This window comes from Aptenodytes patagonicus, chromosome 9, assembly GCF_965638725.1.
Source record: "Aptenodytes patagonicus chromosome 9, bAptPat1.pri.cur, whole genome shotgun sequence".
NCBI classification, from domain to species: Eukaryota; Metazoa; Chordata; class Aves; order Sphenisciformes; family Spheniscidae; genus Aptenodytes; species Aptenodytes patagonicus.
Window position 1 is genome coordinate 24246603 of NC_134957.1, and position 14347 is coordinate 24260949.

Sequence of the window (14347 nt, forward strand, 5' to 3'; positions counted from 1 at the left end):
TAACATGACTAAATTGGACGTTCAACCATCCTGCCTGAAGCAAAGCCGAAGCGAATCCAAGGGACAGACTGGAAAACCCCAGACACACGACTCGCATCTCCGTGCAGGTACCCTCTGTCTGGTTTACCCCACCCCAGCACCTCGCTGACAACACCAGCGAGACCCCAGCAAAACACCTTCTCCTGCTCTCCTGCACTTGCTCTGCACCACTGAGTGCTGGGAAAACAAATTTCCAGGCTCAGCTGACCCGGCTCTCCTAGTGCACAGACCAGGAAACATTAAAAGTGAAAAACAACTCCTCAGCCAGTATCAGGAGGCATTTTTTTATCTGGCTCCCACCCAATTTTCTTTGCACAGTTCCAGTTCTGGTCCTGCCCTCGCTCACAGGCTTGGCTGCTCTGCAGACCTCCTACCTCCAAGGCACGGAGAGCAGCCCCAAGATACCAAGTTCTTGTAGCTCCAGGCTTCCCTCTGCTCATCAGCAGAGCCCACATGTGCCCTTGCCCCATCCGACGGAGCAGCGCATGGCCCAGGATCGCAGCACACGGATGAGCGGTACCCAGGTTGCTTCTGCACGTACATCCACGCCCCAAATTGTAAATGCATCTGGCTCTTCAAGCTCACCTCCACCAAAAGCAGGAGCTTGGCCATCTCTGCCCTCTCTCCACCCTGCCTGGCTGGCTGCTCTGACAGGCAAACACTGCCCCTTGCACGGGGGGTCCCTGCAAGCCCCCAGTGCATGCAGCCCTTCAACACCAGAAGCAGGCGGAATTGCTGCCTGAGACCAGGGCAAGGTTTTGCAAGTAGTTTGTGCCACAGATGCGCCTGTTCTAGCTCTTCCCCCTCCACCCGGCTTTGAAAGTCCTGAGCCTTTTTAATGAGAACAACAAGCAGGAGGGTTCATTTTTCCATTGGATTTTTTAGAAACGAATAGTCATCTCTCTCCTAGCTCAGTGCCCTTCCCCAGCTCCAACGAAGGCATCTCACCTGGGGCAACAGCTACTTGCCAGGGCAGGGATGATGCCTGCACTAGTGCTGAGCAGAGCAGCGCCTGCCTCTCACGGGCTCTGGGCACTGGGTCATGCACCGAGCTGGCAGAGAGCAGGGAAAAACCGCTCATGGACTTGGCAGATGCTTTTGGCTGGGAGATCCCCTTGTCTCAGGAGCATCCTGACTGACACAGCATGGAGGTGGAAGGGGCAGCGTTTTCCCCGCCCAGGTCCCTGCAAGACAAGTCAACCAGGAGCTCAGCAGCCCCTCCCCGCAGAAAGAGCGGAGGACAGCAAAGGGTGGTGGAGATGTGAATGGGCACTAAGATCAACGAGCAGCCCAAGCTGAAAGGCTTTGGCTGGGATGGTTGGTAATAAATCAGTCCTCAGCCCTTCAGCATCCACCTCCACGTCTCTTGTCTGCAGCTTTGCTCTGACCAGGCTCCGGTGCAGGTCAACAGGAGGTGGGGAACAGGGGGAGCCGCAGCCCCCAAACAGCATCAGTGCTGCCTTTCAGCTAAAAGAGCAAGAGGAAAAACCTTTTGGCTGCCCAGAAGATGCCAAGGAAACCACCAGCCTCCTCCACATGCAATCCCCCCCATCCTCTCCCTTGGGACATCACAGTCCACTGGAGACACTCGTGCAGCGAGTGTGATTAGATCAGTGACCTGAAGACATTTGTATGGAGCCTGCATTATTCAAGGCTTGGCGAAGTCTTTCACAAAAGCAATAAAAGCAGATAAGGTGACTAGTCACCCACTTTCCCATGTTTGGGAGGTCATAGCTGGTCACGCGGCTCCTCTGCGTGCTGGGCAGAGCAGCAGCCTGGAGGAGCCCGACATGCCTGGCCAGTGCTGCGGGGACTACTGCACATTTGTGCCTGCCTGAGGATAAAATTGGGCTTGGGGATACCAAAGTGCTGAGATGAAGTGTCCCCACGCTCACCTCGTGGCAAAGCAAGGTGGAGGGAGGCTTGTGGAGGAGACCCACTCAAAACTCCTCCTGGGGTACATGCGATGCCAACCCAGCCAGGCTGCAGTGACGGGTCCAGAGAGCAAGGGTCGGGAGGAAGGACACGTGCACAAACGTCAGCCCGAGGAGCAAGGAGAGAGCCGATACTGACCCTGCAGGGAGCCCTGCCCGGGGGCGAGGACAGGCAGCCATCACTCCTGAAACTAGCGTCTGCTCTAGGCGAAACGTGGGGTGGGGAGGGCAGGGCGAGTGGCTGGGCAAGGGGCTCCCCCGCATCGCTGCTGCAGCACTGCTGGCCCTTTCTGGACAACTTTTCCTACGCAAAAGCCACTTTCAACCTCCAGCTCCCCTGTCCGGGTGCTCAGCAGCCCCGTGCCAGGGTGCAGCACCTGCGTGTTGGGTGCGAGCCTCTGCAGAGACAACACTCACTGCCAGGAATGGCCACCAGCACAGGCCAGGGACACCCATGGGCCTCCAAGAGTGGCTGCTGCCACGACCAGATAGAGCCCAGGGGTGATCGGGAAAGGAGAAAGAAGGGGGACCAGGGGTCACTCCCAGTGCATGGGGACCACGACCCTGCTTCGCAGGCAGGATTGCTCTAAATCAGGCAGAAGAAAAGGCAGGACCTGCTTGAGCCTTTGCCATGCTCTGCCCCACGCATGACCAGCTTGGACAACTGGGCCACCCACTCACCTCCCCACACCCCAAGTGGTGGCTGCATTTGGGGATGGGCAGGGGGCCTGCTCTCAGCCCTGAATGTCCTCCGACAAGGGCCATCTCCTCCATCTCCTGGTGAGGGAACCCCAAACAGCCTCATGCTGCCTCACCATCCTCCTCCTGACCTGCGGGAGGGTGGGCACTCACTCTCCAAACATGGGGAAGAGTTTGGCAGTGCTGCATGGACCACGACACCGTCTGTAAGGGGGGACAAGAACACGTAAGCAGAAAAGTAGGACTGGAAAGATGCTTGAGAGGTTTTTCTTCAAGCTCCTGCCCTGGCAGCTAAAGGAAAGGACAATTCCTGTGCTCCCACCCAAGCCCAAGGCAATTAGGGACCTGAGAGGGGAGTTGCTGCTTCCCCCCAGCCCCACAAATCATTGAAAAGAGAAACTGGACCTGCTCTTTCCCCTTTAATTAGGTGGTACCTGTGCACAGCTGCCTTCTCCTGCATCTCCTGTGTCCGCTGGGGCTCCCTGCAGGAAACTGGTCTGCACGAAGCCAGGGGGAGGCAAGAGGATTCAGTGGAAGAGACAGTGCCATTCCTGGCAGGCAGGATGTGAAACGGGACAAGTTCCTTTTTTAAAGGGAAAAAAAAAAAGAAAGCATTGTGTGAGAGCACTGGAGAAGCGAGCCGCTGGCGAGCCGCCTCTTCCCACCAGCTCTCCCTGTTCCCCAGGTGGGGGGGTCCTTAGATGACACACGCCCTGCAAGACCCAGCCCAGAAAGTCCAGGCTTAAGGGCCAAATCCTGAACCGATGTTATTACTGAAGTATCACAGACAGTTTTAAGCCCCTCAAGGTTCAAATCTCAGCCTGGCAGGGCTTTGCTTCACAGCTCTCACCGAGGGAGAGAGCAGCACTAGCTGGGGACCCCCGTGGCACACAGGGAGGTCAGCCCTGGTGGACTCAGAGCAGTTCCGGCTTCACGGCCACGTCTCTTGGCACGTCCCTATGAATAACTGTGGCTGCAGCACTGGCCTGTGTGCCAGCCTAGGGACGGCTGCAGGGTCTGAAGTCCCACAGGGCAGCTACCTCCATCACGGGTCTCGCCTGGGTCCAAATTCTCCCGCTCACAGTCAGGTCCCTATTTCGCCATCAATCCTAAATCACCCCCAGCACAAGGCTGGGGGTTACCAGAGCTGCCTGTGGGTTTGGGCCGAGGCCAGCCCACCTTTCCCACACCCCATCCTTAGAGAAGAGGGAGCGGTTCTGGGAGGACTGAAGTGCTCATGTGTTTTATCAAGATCTCACTTTCGTTTCAGAGGTAAAAGCACTAAAAGCCACAGACCCACCTGACCACAGAGCAGCTACTGCAGTCGTCGGGTAACAGCCATTTCTCCAGCCTTTCTGTTTGCCTTCCAAACAACTCAACATTTCTATCTGAGAGCGACTGGGAACTCTACCCACCCGCAGGACAGAACACTGGGGCTCAGCGGCCAAGTATCAGCGTGCACGGAGCCTGCCCTGCTCCCAGCCCAGCGCTGCAGCTCCCAGCCCGGGGTGGGCTCTCACCGGTGGGCAGAGTGGGCACGCTCCCCCGCTGGGCAAGGCCTCTGGGAGATGCTCAGCAGCAATCGACCCCGTTTCTGCAAACCTTTACCTGCCTGAGCTTCTCGGGGGGGGGGGCAGCTGAGCCCTGGCCAGACCTGCTGGCCCAGCGCCCCATAGGGACGTGAGGGCCCATCACCTAAACCCGTGTCACATCACGTCCCCCCACCCCTGAGACCTTCTGTTCTCAGCCCGGGCAGCACGGGGGGGGGGGCGTCTCTCGCTGCCTGGAGCCGGGTGTCCCCAGCCCCGTGGGGCCACCCCGCCAGCGCTCACGCTGCCCTGGGACGGTGGCGTGAAGCGTCGCTCTGGGGCTCCCTGAGGACACGCAACCCTGTCCCCGTGGTCCCCGCGGTCCCCGCGGTCCCACCGCCTGTCCCCCGCTGCCGATGGGGCACCTGCGGCCGCACCCTGCCCCCGAGGCCACGCTGCGTCCCCCAGCCCCGCGGCCACCCTCGGTCCCCGGGGCCACCCTCGGTCCCCGAGCCCCGGACCCCGCGCCGGCAGGGGGCTACGGGGCAGGCCCCGCCCCTCGACCCCGCCCCTCGACCCCGCCCCTCGGCCGGTCCCTCCCGCCGCCGCCGCCGCCGCGGCCCCGTCGGAGCGCGGCGGGCGCGGGGCAGCGGCAGCCGGGGCGGGCCGGGCGATGGCCCCGCACCAGCCGAGCGCCGGGCAGTACCTGCGCTCCGACAGCGGCGGCTCGGAGGCCCCTATGCTGGCGGAGGGCCCCGGCCCCGGCGGCGGCCCCGGCGGGGCGCGGGGGGGGCGGCGGCGGCGGCCGTGCGGGCCGCTGTGGGGCAGCGTGGCCGTCATGGCCATCCTCGCCCTGCAGATCGCCTCCACCACCGGCCTCTTCGTCTACTTCACCATGGCCATCTCCAAGGTGAGCCCGCCGGCGGGGGCTTTGTCCTGCGCCCCCCTCCCCCCGAGCCGCTCCGGTGCGGGCGGGGCCCCGGGGGGGCCGGGACCGGCGGGGGTGCTGCGCCCCCGGGAGACCCGACGGGGTCTGCCCGCTCCCCGCCCCGCGCCTCTGCTCGCCGGGGACGGCAGCTACCGGCGCTGCCCCGCCGCGGATCCAGATGTGGAGGCTGGGGGGGGGGGGGCACTGCCCCGAGCTCCGCCCGGAGCTGCGGATCCAGATGCGGAGGCGGGGGGAGGGGGTGGGGGGGGTGGACGCTGCCCCCGGCTCCCCTGGGAACCGCGGATCCAGATGTGGGGTGGGGGATGGACACTGCCCCCGGCTCCGCCCAGAGCCGCGGATCCAGATGCGGAGAGAAGGAGCCTTTGTCCTGGGCTCCGTCCGGAGCTGAGGGTCCACGCTGGGAGGGGGTCCCTGCCCCGGCGTCCCATCTGAGTTTGCAGCTCCAGATGGGGACAGGGGGGAGCTGCCCTGGGCTCCAGGACCCATTCGCCCCCCCGCCGTCCCCTCCATTCCCATCCCACCCACGCTCCGGGACCGCCAAATCCTCCTCGCCCCCTTTGTGAGATGCTGGAAGTGGCCTGGCTGGGAACCCCCCCCCCCCATACCAGCAGCTCTTGCGTGCTTGCTTCGGCTTAATCACACCAAATAACCGTGCTGGGATCCAGCCATTCCCACCTACCCGCAGTGTCTCTCATGCCATTCCCAAACTCAGACATGACAGGCCTGATCCTGCTAACAGACCCCCCCCTCCGGCCCCCCCCAGCCGATGATTCAGGCCCACAGCAATCCCAGAGCAGCGGGAAGGTCAAGGAGGGGAAAACACCAAACAGGAGAGATCTTTGCGATGGGGAGAGGGAAATTCAGGACTGCCAGGCAGCTCCACTGATGGTACCCATCATCCCCGATGATGGAGGGCCCATCGAGAAAAGGGTCCCGCAGTGCCGAGCATTGCACAGAACCACAACAGAGGCGTGGAAAAAAGGGAAAAAGCCCAGCCCATGGATGCAGGGGGAACGGCCTGTCTCGTGCCCAGTGGAGCATCCTTTGGAGCAGACTTCAGCCCTGCTTTGGGCTTTGTTTCCACCCCTGGATCCCATGTGGCGCCGGCTGTGAGGGATTTACATGAAAGGCACTGGCGAGGGGAGGGGCGTGCATGCAGACAGAGCCACAGGGGAAGGGAGCTGAAGGGAGGAGAAAGCCACTTAAATTGACCTCTTTGGGCTAATTTCAGAGGCTAGTCACTGGATCCCTGCATGGGATCTGTGCTGGGGGTAGGTAGTCGGAGCTCAGCACCTCCGGGGACACTGAATCACTCGGCACGGCCAGCCTGCCCTCACCCCCTCACGTGGGGTACTTCCCGTGCCTCCAGTTTTACAAAACTTTCCCACTTTTTCCTTAATATAAACACCCCACCCAGCACAAGGTCCCCAGGAAGGGAAACGGAGAAGGCAGGCGGAGAGGTTACCTTGCGAGGAGAGAGGTGCTGGTGGTAAATGCAGCCTATCGCAGCAAGCTTTAATCAAGGCAATTAGCGCTGTCAGTTGGTGCCAGGCGGTTGTTAGGACCCGGAGAGACGAGGCGCATGGCTGCAGTCCCCATCCTACTGCTGGGAGTGTGCCACCACCTTACCGGGACCGGTCAGAGGAGGGCTGACCCCAGCTATGCGGGCACGCGCCGTAATTAGTGCTCCTGGCAGCGGAGGAGCTGCACGCACTGGCCCTGCCCAAGCACGCACTCGTGTTGTGGAGTTTCATGTGAACAGCCCCAGCACTTAGGGATTTGCTGCCTCGGCGGGCACCGTGCATCCACCCACTCAGGCAGGCAGGTCTTTGCAAGACTGCAGCCTGGCTGGCTAAACCCAGACTGGGGAAAGCACTACTAGGGCTGTGCTCGCCTTTCTCCAGCCATCCAGCCTTGCGAGCCACCATGTCGGTCCCTCCCAGCTCACCGCTGCAGCCCATCTGCCAGCCACCGTGCTCCTGGCAGGTCCAGCCAGCCAGTGCTAGGACAGACGGTTGGCCCAATAGTGCAAAAAAAAAACCCCAACCCTTTTTATCTGACCTCACACAGTCTTTCTGCTGATACTAGAGTCTGTATTGATCCCAGACGTGAGCGCATCCTGGTACTAGGCAAAGTGAGTACCCAAAACTGCGGCCAAGGGAGGCGGGCGGGCAGGCAGGAGTCTGGTGGGGGCTTGGAGCAAGCAGGGACTTGGGGGAAGTGCAGGGTGCTGAAGGTGGCCAAGCCTCAGGTGACGATGTGGCCAAGCCGGAGGACTCCTGGGTTCTGTCCTGGGATCTGGGAATGACCCAGGTGATAAAGGAAGGACGGTCAAGGTGCCAGTGTTCATTCCCAGCTCCTGGCACACTGATTTCAGGGCAGCCATCCCATCTGTGCCTTGGTTTCCCCACGCCCTGGACAGCAGCACAGTGTGGTGAGACCCTATAGCCAGCCATGCCTGTCCCCCACTGCAACGCCACGGCCAGAGCTGAGCCGGGTCAGCCCCAGGACAGCCTGGGAAGGCGCAGCTTGCCATGCAGCCGCCTGCGTCACGTGGAGGGAAGGCTTCCCAGCCCAAACCACAAGCCAGCACAGGCTAGAAAGTGTCTGGGATCTGCCTGGGCTGACGCAGCACTGCAAGTGCTTGGGGTCCCATCTCTGACCAGCACAGCTCGGCAGCTGGAAGGGCAGAGCTGCGTGAGAGCTTGTTTTGCAACCCCAGTTTATCTCAGCAGTGGGAAAGCACGGAGAGCGTGGACCAGGCTGCCTGGGCACGTCTGGCCTGCAGCTGCAGCTCTTGCCTCTGTGCGCCGTACGGAGCCAAGCCTCGCAGGGCAACCACTTCCCCAGAAGCTGTGAACATCTTGTTCAAAGCTAAGGCTGGGTTTTACTGCTTGAGAAGCCTCGTTCCCCCAGGGCAGGAGAGGAAGAGGTGAAGGAGATGGAGAATGGGAAATTTGGGTTCCTTTTCTTTACCTGGTGCTCTGCAGCTTGCGAGAGTCCTTGAGTCTCGCCTCCTCCTCATGCTCGGCGCTGGAACTCAGTGAAAGGGGCTGTCATGTTTCCCGAAGAGCTGGGATGAGCAAGACTCGCTTCTGCCAGTGGTCATAGGAGGACAGGATGAGGTTTAACCTGTCCAATTCACAAAAACATTTTTGGCAGAACTTGAGATTCACCCAGCCTCCTGCCACCTAACTCCATCCCAGCACAGGAGACACAAGTCGGTGTTTGCATCCGGGCGGTACCACCCTGTCCCACCACCAGCTCTGGGATCAGGGCAGCTCAGGGTTATTCTCCACCCCGTGGTGTGGCTGTGAGCACCCTGACGCTGGAGGAGCCGGGCCGAAGGCGGCTGCCCCCGTGCACGCACCCCGCTGGGCATCCCTGCTGCTCCCTCCAGCCGAACCGCGCACGCCGCCCCTGCCTGCCCGCTTTGACGCAGGGATGTCCGGGTGTTTCTGTTCCAGCTCAAAGCCCAGGCGCCGGGGAGCGCGGAGGAGCTGCGGTGTCTGCAGGTTATCAATCAGCAGCAGGAGGGCTCCAGCCTGGAGGAGCTGATCAGCAACCAGTCCTGCCTCAAGCTGGCCAACACCATCAAAGCCTATGTGGCCACGGTGAGCCTGGACCCGCCAGCTTTGGGCACCGGGGGAGGATGGGACAGCCGATGGGAGAGCTCCTGTCTGCTTCCCTGCCTCAGTTTCCCCATCCGTCTCACCGGAGGGTTGGCAGAGGGTAATTGCAAGGATGGTTTAAGAGGGGGGCGGAGGAGTGGGGCTGGACGCCAGGCCCTCTGCAGCGAGGAGCTGGTGGAGCCCGGAGCCATAGCGTGAAAGACAAGGTCACGAAGGCTTGGAAGAGACAAGAGGAGCTGGGGTGCGGGGAACGCCCGGTTCACCTTTAACCGTGGGACTGTTTCTCTTCTCTGATGGTCCAGGTGGCGGAGAACGTTATCCGCAGGAGCGCGGTGAAGGGTGAGTCCCTCCTGGCCCAGCAGCGGGGGTAGCGGCCGGGGTGCCGCTTGCCGGCATTGCAAAGCTGCGACAACCTGTTTGCCGGGGCCGGGTTGCAGCCGGACAGACGGAGCCACGGTCCGCGTGCACGCGGCTTGGCGTGCGGCTGGGGATGCCAGCAGGCTGGGGGGGCTCAGTTGCTCCCGGGGCAAACTCCACCGGGCACGGTGCTGCGAGCTGGGGCAGGAGAGGGGAGAGCAAGGACTGTCCCACTGGGCAGGTGAAGGGCATACGTCCCCGGGGAATGGGTTGGAGGGACAGCCATGTATGTCTGTCTGGAGTCCGGGGAACCAGGGCCACAGGGGACAGCGCAAAAATGTTAGATAATGATTGACTAGACATTTCCATCCCCAAATAACCTCCCTCTTCGACGGGTCAGTGGGACATTTCCCTGACCCGCTTGCTCTGCTTGCTCAGTAAGGACCTGCTCTGTTGGCACGGGGCTGGGCATCCCCACGCTCTCTGTCCTCTACAGCCGTGTGTCCCTCTTCTCACAGAGGCCCGGCGGAGCTACTTCAACAGCTCGGAGGGGCAGGTTCCTCCCAAAACAGCCGGCAAGCCCTCGGCACATCTCACCCTCCGCCCACAGAGCCTGGCCCAGGATGGTGAGTCCGGGAGCCCCGCTGGGCACCGGGGGGTTTCTGAGATGGGAACGGGGGAAAGATCTCACCCAAATGGCAGGGGACCAGGATGGGAGGATGCATGTGGTGGCAGATGGGGAGATGATTCTCCTGTCCAGTCCAAGACCACCTCCTTCACCCCTTCAAGCTGGATGACTGTGGGAGAGAGTTGGAGCCACCCCCTCCCTTTCTCCTGACCCTGACGGGCGCTCCCCAGAGCATCTCGCTCCCCTCGGTAACCCTTCCTTCTCCCCAGGAAACTCCAAGCGCTTCGGGAACCTCTCCCAGTCCTGCCGCCACGCCATCGCCCGCTGGGAAGACAGCACCATCCACTCGCACCTGCAGAACATCACCTACCGGGATGGCCGGCTGCGGGTCAACCAGGGGGGCAAGTACTACGTCTACTCCCAAATCTACTTCCGCTACCCCAGCGACGGGGCCAGCGCCCGAGTCTCCGTCCCCCAGCTCGTGCAGTGCATCAACTGGAAGACCTCCTACAGCCAGCCCATCCTCCTGCTCAAAGGGGTCGGCACCAAGTGCTGGGCGCCCGAGGCGGACTACGGGCTCCATGCTCTCTACCAGGGGGGACTGTTTGAGCTGAAGGCCGGCGATGAGCTCTTTGTCTCCGTCTCCTCCTTGGCCATCGACTACAACGATGCAGCAGCCAGCTACTTCGGGGCCTTCCGGCTCGACCTGTGACAGCCGCCTCCGCCTCCCACCTTCCCGCTGCTCCGGCCCCTCGACTCTCCCGCATGGCCCCGGGGCAGCAGCTATTTGAACAGGACAACAGCCAAATGGCCGGGGGCAGGGGGGGGGGCCTGCTGCAGGGTCCTTCCCTGCGTGCCTTGTGGCGAGGGACAAGCTGGAGGAGGGCACAGGGGGTGGCTGCCCGCAGGGACCCCCCCGTGCTCGGTGCCACACGGGGCCCCACCGTCCAGCCAGGAGGAAGCCCACAAGCAAGGAAGGGTCTCTGAGGACCCACGGGAGACATGCACGAGGGGGGGACGTCCCAGCCCTGGTGGCACATCACCTCCCTGCCTCCTGTCTGAGCAAATGGAGCGGGTGGCACCAAACGGCTCCCTGCTGCAGGAGAGGCACCGGGGTCACATCTGCAACCGCAAGACAAAGCGTCCCCATGGCAGGATGACCCTCTGCAAGTCTGACCCCACGTCTGGCAGGGGCAGACCCGGCCAGGCTGTGGGTGCTCGGGGACCCCGAGCTGGAGGCACTGGGACAGAAGCCGGGGTTAGCAGAGAGCAGCGGCACGGCGAGCACAGGCGCAGGGCTGGCACCCCCGGGGACAGCCTGCAAGTATGAGGCGGGTCCAGCATCAGCTTCTGGAAAGGAGTGAAGGAGTTTCAGTTCAGGCTAATTAGAAACTGGAGCGATTACAGCAATCGGTTTCAGGGCGGGTCAAAGAGCAGGACCATGAAGCTGGAGTAATCACCAGCCCAAGCAACCGCACCCGGGCACGTGGCAGGGAGGTGCATTTTGCCCAAGCCGAGCTGCACAGGACCATCCGGCCCAGGAGCTTGCCATCACACCTCCCCTTCGCTTCTGACCAAGCATCTCCTTCCTTGGGGTTTTTGGTCCTCCTAGCCCTGTTGGGCCAGCGCAGCCACCCGCTTGCTCACATCTTTGGCCCCAGCAATCGTTAACCTGCAGGATTTCAACTCATGGGTGAGCCCTGGCGGTAGCAGCACAGGACCCTGTGGCTCGGCCCACAGACACTGGGGTGGATGCAGCCCCCTTTTGTAATTACCTGTATACCCTCTGTATCATATTAAGACTGTTGGTGTGTATGGACAGGATGGCAGCACAGGCTCCCACGAAGGATGCAAGCACACACCACACCCCCCGCCGGCACGGCTGCCAGGGGGGCTCTCAGTGCTGGTTTAAATAAAGCCTGTACTCCAGCACTGGTCTTGCACCTCTTTGCATCAGGCACCGCAGGCAGCGTGCCCTGGGCCTCTGAGCAGCTGCAGTGCTGTGCAAACCAGACATTTTGAGGTCTGGGCCGGTTCCCACACTCAGCTGACACACTGCAGCACCCCTGGGTCCTGGGCAGCCTCACTCGCTGCAGCTCAGCCTTATCTGCCCCCCTCTTTCCCTGTCCCTGCCCCAGCCCAGCACAGAGGCTGGCTGCAACGGGGCAGAGCAGAGGGGCAGCTTCTCCCCGGCTGCCTTCAGCCTCCCTCCAGCTTCCCCCTGTGCTTCCACGCTTGCCTGAGCAGAGTTCCTGCCGTGCCAGCCCGGTGATGCTGGGATGCCGCCGGCGGCAGCGGAGCAGCCCGAGTGCAGTGCCAGAGCTGCCGGGTGCCAGGCAGCCTGGGGGAACGGGCTCACGTGGTTCCCAGGAGCTCTGGCCCTGAGAGCTGCAGACAGAGCCCAGCAAAGGCTGCAGGCAATAACCAGGTCCTGCCTCATCTTGCATCTGTAGTACCTCGAAGGGCTCTGCCACCACCTCTCCCCCACGGACACCTGGGGCATTCCCAGGCAGATGTGCTCCCACTTCTGAGTCCAGTGCCGTCATCTCCCCTGGGACCAGGGGCAGCTCCACCACCAGCTCCGGCAGAGCCCCTCCCGGGACCTGAGCCCAGCCCTGCTCCTCTTCCTCCCCTGCTCCCATCAGCTCTCGGGGGCTACATGCTGCCCAGCTGCCTGGGGGGATCCCGGTGCTGGTCCTCCTCTCTCCACTTTGGGATTGCCAAGCCCAGCCCAAGGCACAGCCAAACCCTGGGGTGCCAAGATGGGCTTGTTCCCCATCACGCCGTGGCCAGGCAGGGGCTGCTCCTTGCTCCCGCTATCCATCCCACAGCTTTCCAGGCCTGAGCCCCCTCTCTTTGCGTCCTTGGCTGGGGCTGGGAGCTGGTGCCAGGCTGAGCCAGGTGGCTCCCACATCCCCCCACCCACAGACTTTGGCCATTGCCACTCACCAGCCTCCAGCTCCTGCAGGCTCCTGCTCCAGCGAGGCCGATACAAAAAGCCCCCCCAGGGGTACGGTGTGGCCCCGTCACCCTGCACACAAGCGCCTGGACCAGCCCCAAATGCACGGGCAGCTTTCCCAGCTCATCCAAAGCCTCCCAGCCAGAGAGCGCCGAGAGCACTGTCCTGCCGTCTGCAAAAGGGGTAACGCGGCTGCTCCCCACTCCAGGCAGGGCTGCAGGGTCCTGCTCCCCCCCCAGCCACCCCCTCCCTGGCCGAGGTCCCCCAGCCCCACGGGGGGAGGCGAGGCGAGCCTTGGCTCTGCAGCGCGCTCAGCCCTGACCAGCGCATTGTGCTCTTGCCCAACGCAAACAAAACCCGAAAGCGCACAGCACAGCTGGGTCCCCCGTGATACCGCTTAGCAAAGACCCCCAAACATGCCGGGCCCCGCCACGCGCCAGCCCCGCAAACACCTCCTTTCCAAAACCACCTTTGAAATGGTCCCTTTTTCTTCCACCTCTCATTCCTCCTCCTGCTTTCTCAACCACCTTGGTGACCAACAGCAGGAATCGGGCTCCCAGGGCTCTTAAAATCCTTACTGGCCTGAAACCTCCCCCCCCAGAAGCACTGAGCTCATCCCAGCTGCCGCATCCCCGGCCCCTGAGCTGCCTTTGGCAGGAGCTGTGGGAGCTCAGGGTTGCATGAGGCAACCCAGGGCTGCAGGAAACGCAGCAGGTGGTTCAAAGTTTTTCTCGGAAATAGAGTTTAAAGCAGCCCCCCGGCCTGGTGGAGCGGGTAGGAGGTTGCTGTTTGCCATGCAGCAAGCAGGAGCCGGCGGCACTGCAGGTAAAGCAGCCCCTTGCGTGAGCTGAGAGAGCCGGGCTCAGCGCCAACAGGGCGATGGGTTGCTCCGCTTTCCTGGAAGGGAGAAGACTTGTGGGCGGATGTTTTTGGAGAAGACGAGCTCCACGAGCATCAGGCCAAACGGCAGCCTCGCCAAGTCTGCGAGAGCCGAGCGGCATTAGGCAACGAGAACCGGGACAGACTGGGGTGGGGGGAAGAGTTGGGAGGGTGGGGTGTGGGCTGACCCTGTCCTGGGAGGGTGTTCTCGAGGTCCCAGCCGTGCAGCTTTTCCAGGTCCCCCGCTCTGGGCTCTTCACAGTGGCCAGCAGTGGGGAGAGGGGCTTGCAGGCATCCCCCAGCCCCGCAGCTGCTGCCAAGCCGCCCCTGGAGCCGCGGGGTGAACGGCCCGTGGGCACCTTGGGGGAGAGCAGGCTCCTGCGGACGGCACTAACAGAAAGGGAAGGCAAAAGCTTGCCGGTGCCAGGTGGAGCTGTCGTAGGGAACAAACCCAGCATGCCAGCATCTGGTGAGGGGCTCCCCTGGCCCCGGGCTGCGCATCCCGGACGCGGGCAGGTTTGAGAGGCACAGGCTGCTCCAGGAGAGTCACCGGGTCCTGACTCTTCATCTCTCCCCGCTGTGACATCCCCGCTTTCAGAGCAACCTCACCCTTCCCAGCCCTGGTGTGAGCTTAGAGGGGACTTAACGCAAAAAACCCGAGAGGCTGAGAAAAGCAGAACAATCCCGGGAATTCAATGTACGTTTGACATGCGCCAAACTAGAAGACAGTTTCCAGTTTCCC

At 62.3% G+C, this 14347-nt stretch overlaps 2 protein-coding genes across 2 annotated transcripts in view; one reads left to right on the plus strand and one right to left on the minus strand.

The window, feature by feature from the left end:
• The window catches only part of LOC143164655 (transmembrane and immunoglobulin domain-containing protein 1-like), a 26336-nt gene extending 19467 nt beyond the window's left edge, over window positions 1–6869 (minus strand). Inside the window, exons 1-2 of the mRNA XM_076347532.1 lie at window positions 6616–6869; window positions 3107–3255 (exon numbers count right to left, since the gene is read on the minus strand). Of these exons, the coding sequence (XP_076203647.1) occupies window positions 3107–3221 (115 nt within the window). The 5' untranslated portion in view covers window positions 3222–3255; window positions 6616–6869. The remainder of the gene's footprint in view (window positions 1–3106; window positions 3256–6615) is intronic.
• LOC143164654 (tumor necrosis factor ligand superfamily member 10-like) lies at window positions 4858–11699 on the plus strand. Its single transcript, XM_076347530.1, has 5 exons — window positions 4858–5111; window positions 8618–8764; window positions 9085–9121; window positions 9658–9765; window positions 10037–11699. The coding sequence occupies exons 1-5, from the start codon at window positions 4875–4877 to the stop codon at window positions 10477–10479; spliced, it is 972 nt and encodes a 323-aa protein (XP_076203645.1). The 5' UTR covers window positions 4858–4874; the 3' UTR covers window positions 10480–11699.
• The last annotated feature ends 2648 nt before the right edge of the window (window positions 11700–14347 follow it).

What these genes read in the sequence shown, in the direction of transcription:
- LOC143164654 (XM_076347530.1), top strand. Translation starts at nt 4,875, where the DNA reads ATGGCCCCGCACCAGCCGAGCGCCGGGCAGTACCTGCGCTCCGACAGC. An exon ending in TCACCATGGCCATCTCCAAG is followed by an intron (nt 5,112 to 8,617) that starts GTGAGCCCGCCG and finishes TTTCTGTTCCAG; the next exon opens with CTCAAAGCCCAGGCGCCGGG. An exon ending in ACAGAGCCTGGCCCAGGATG is followed by an intron (nt 9,766 to 10,036) that starts GTGAGTCCGGGA and finishes CCTTCTCCCCAG; the next exon opens with GAAACTCCAAGCGCTTCGGG.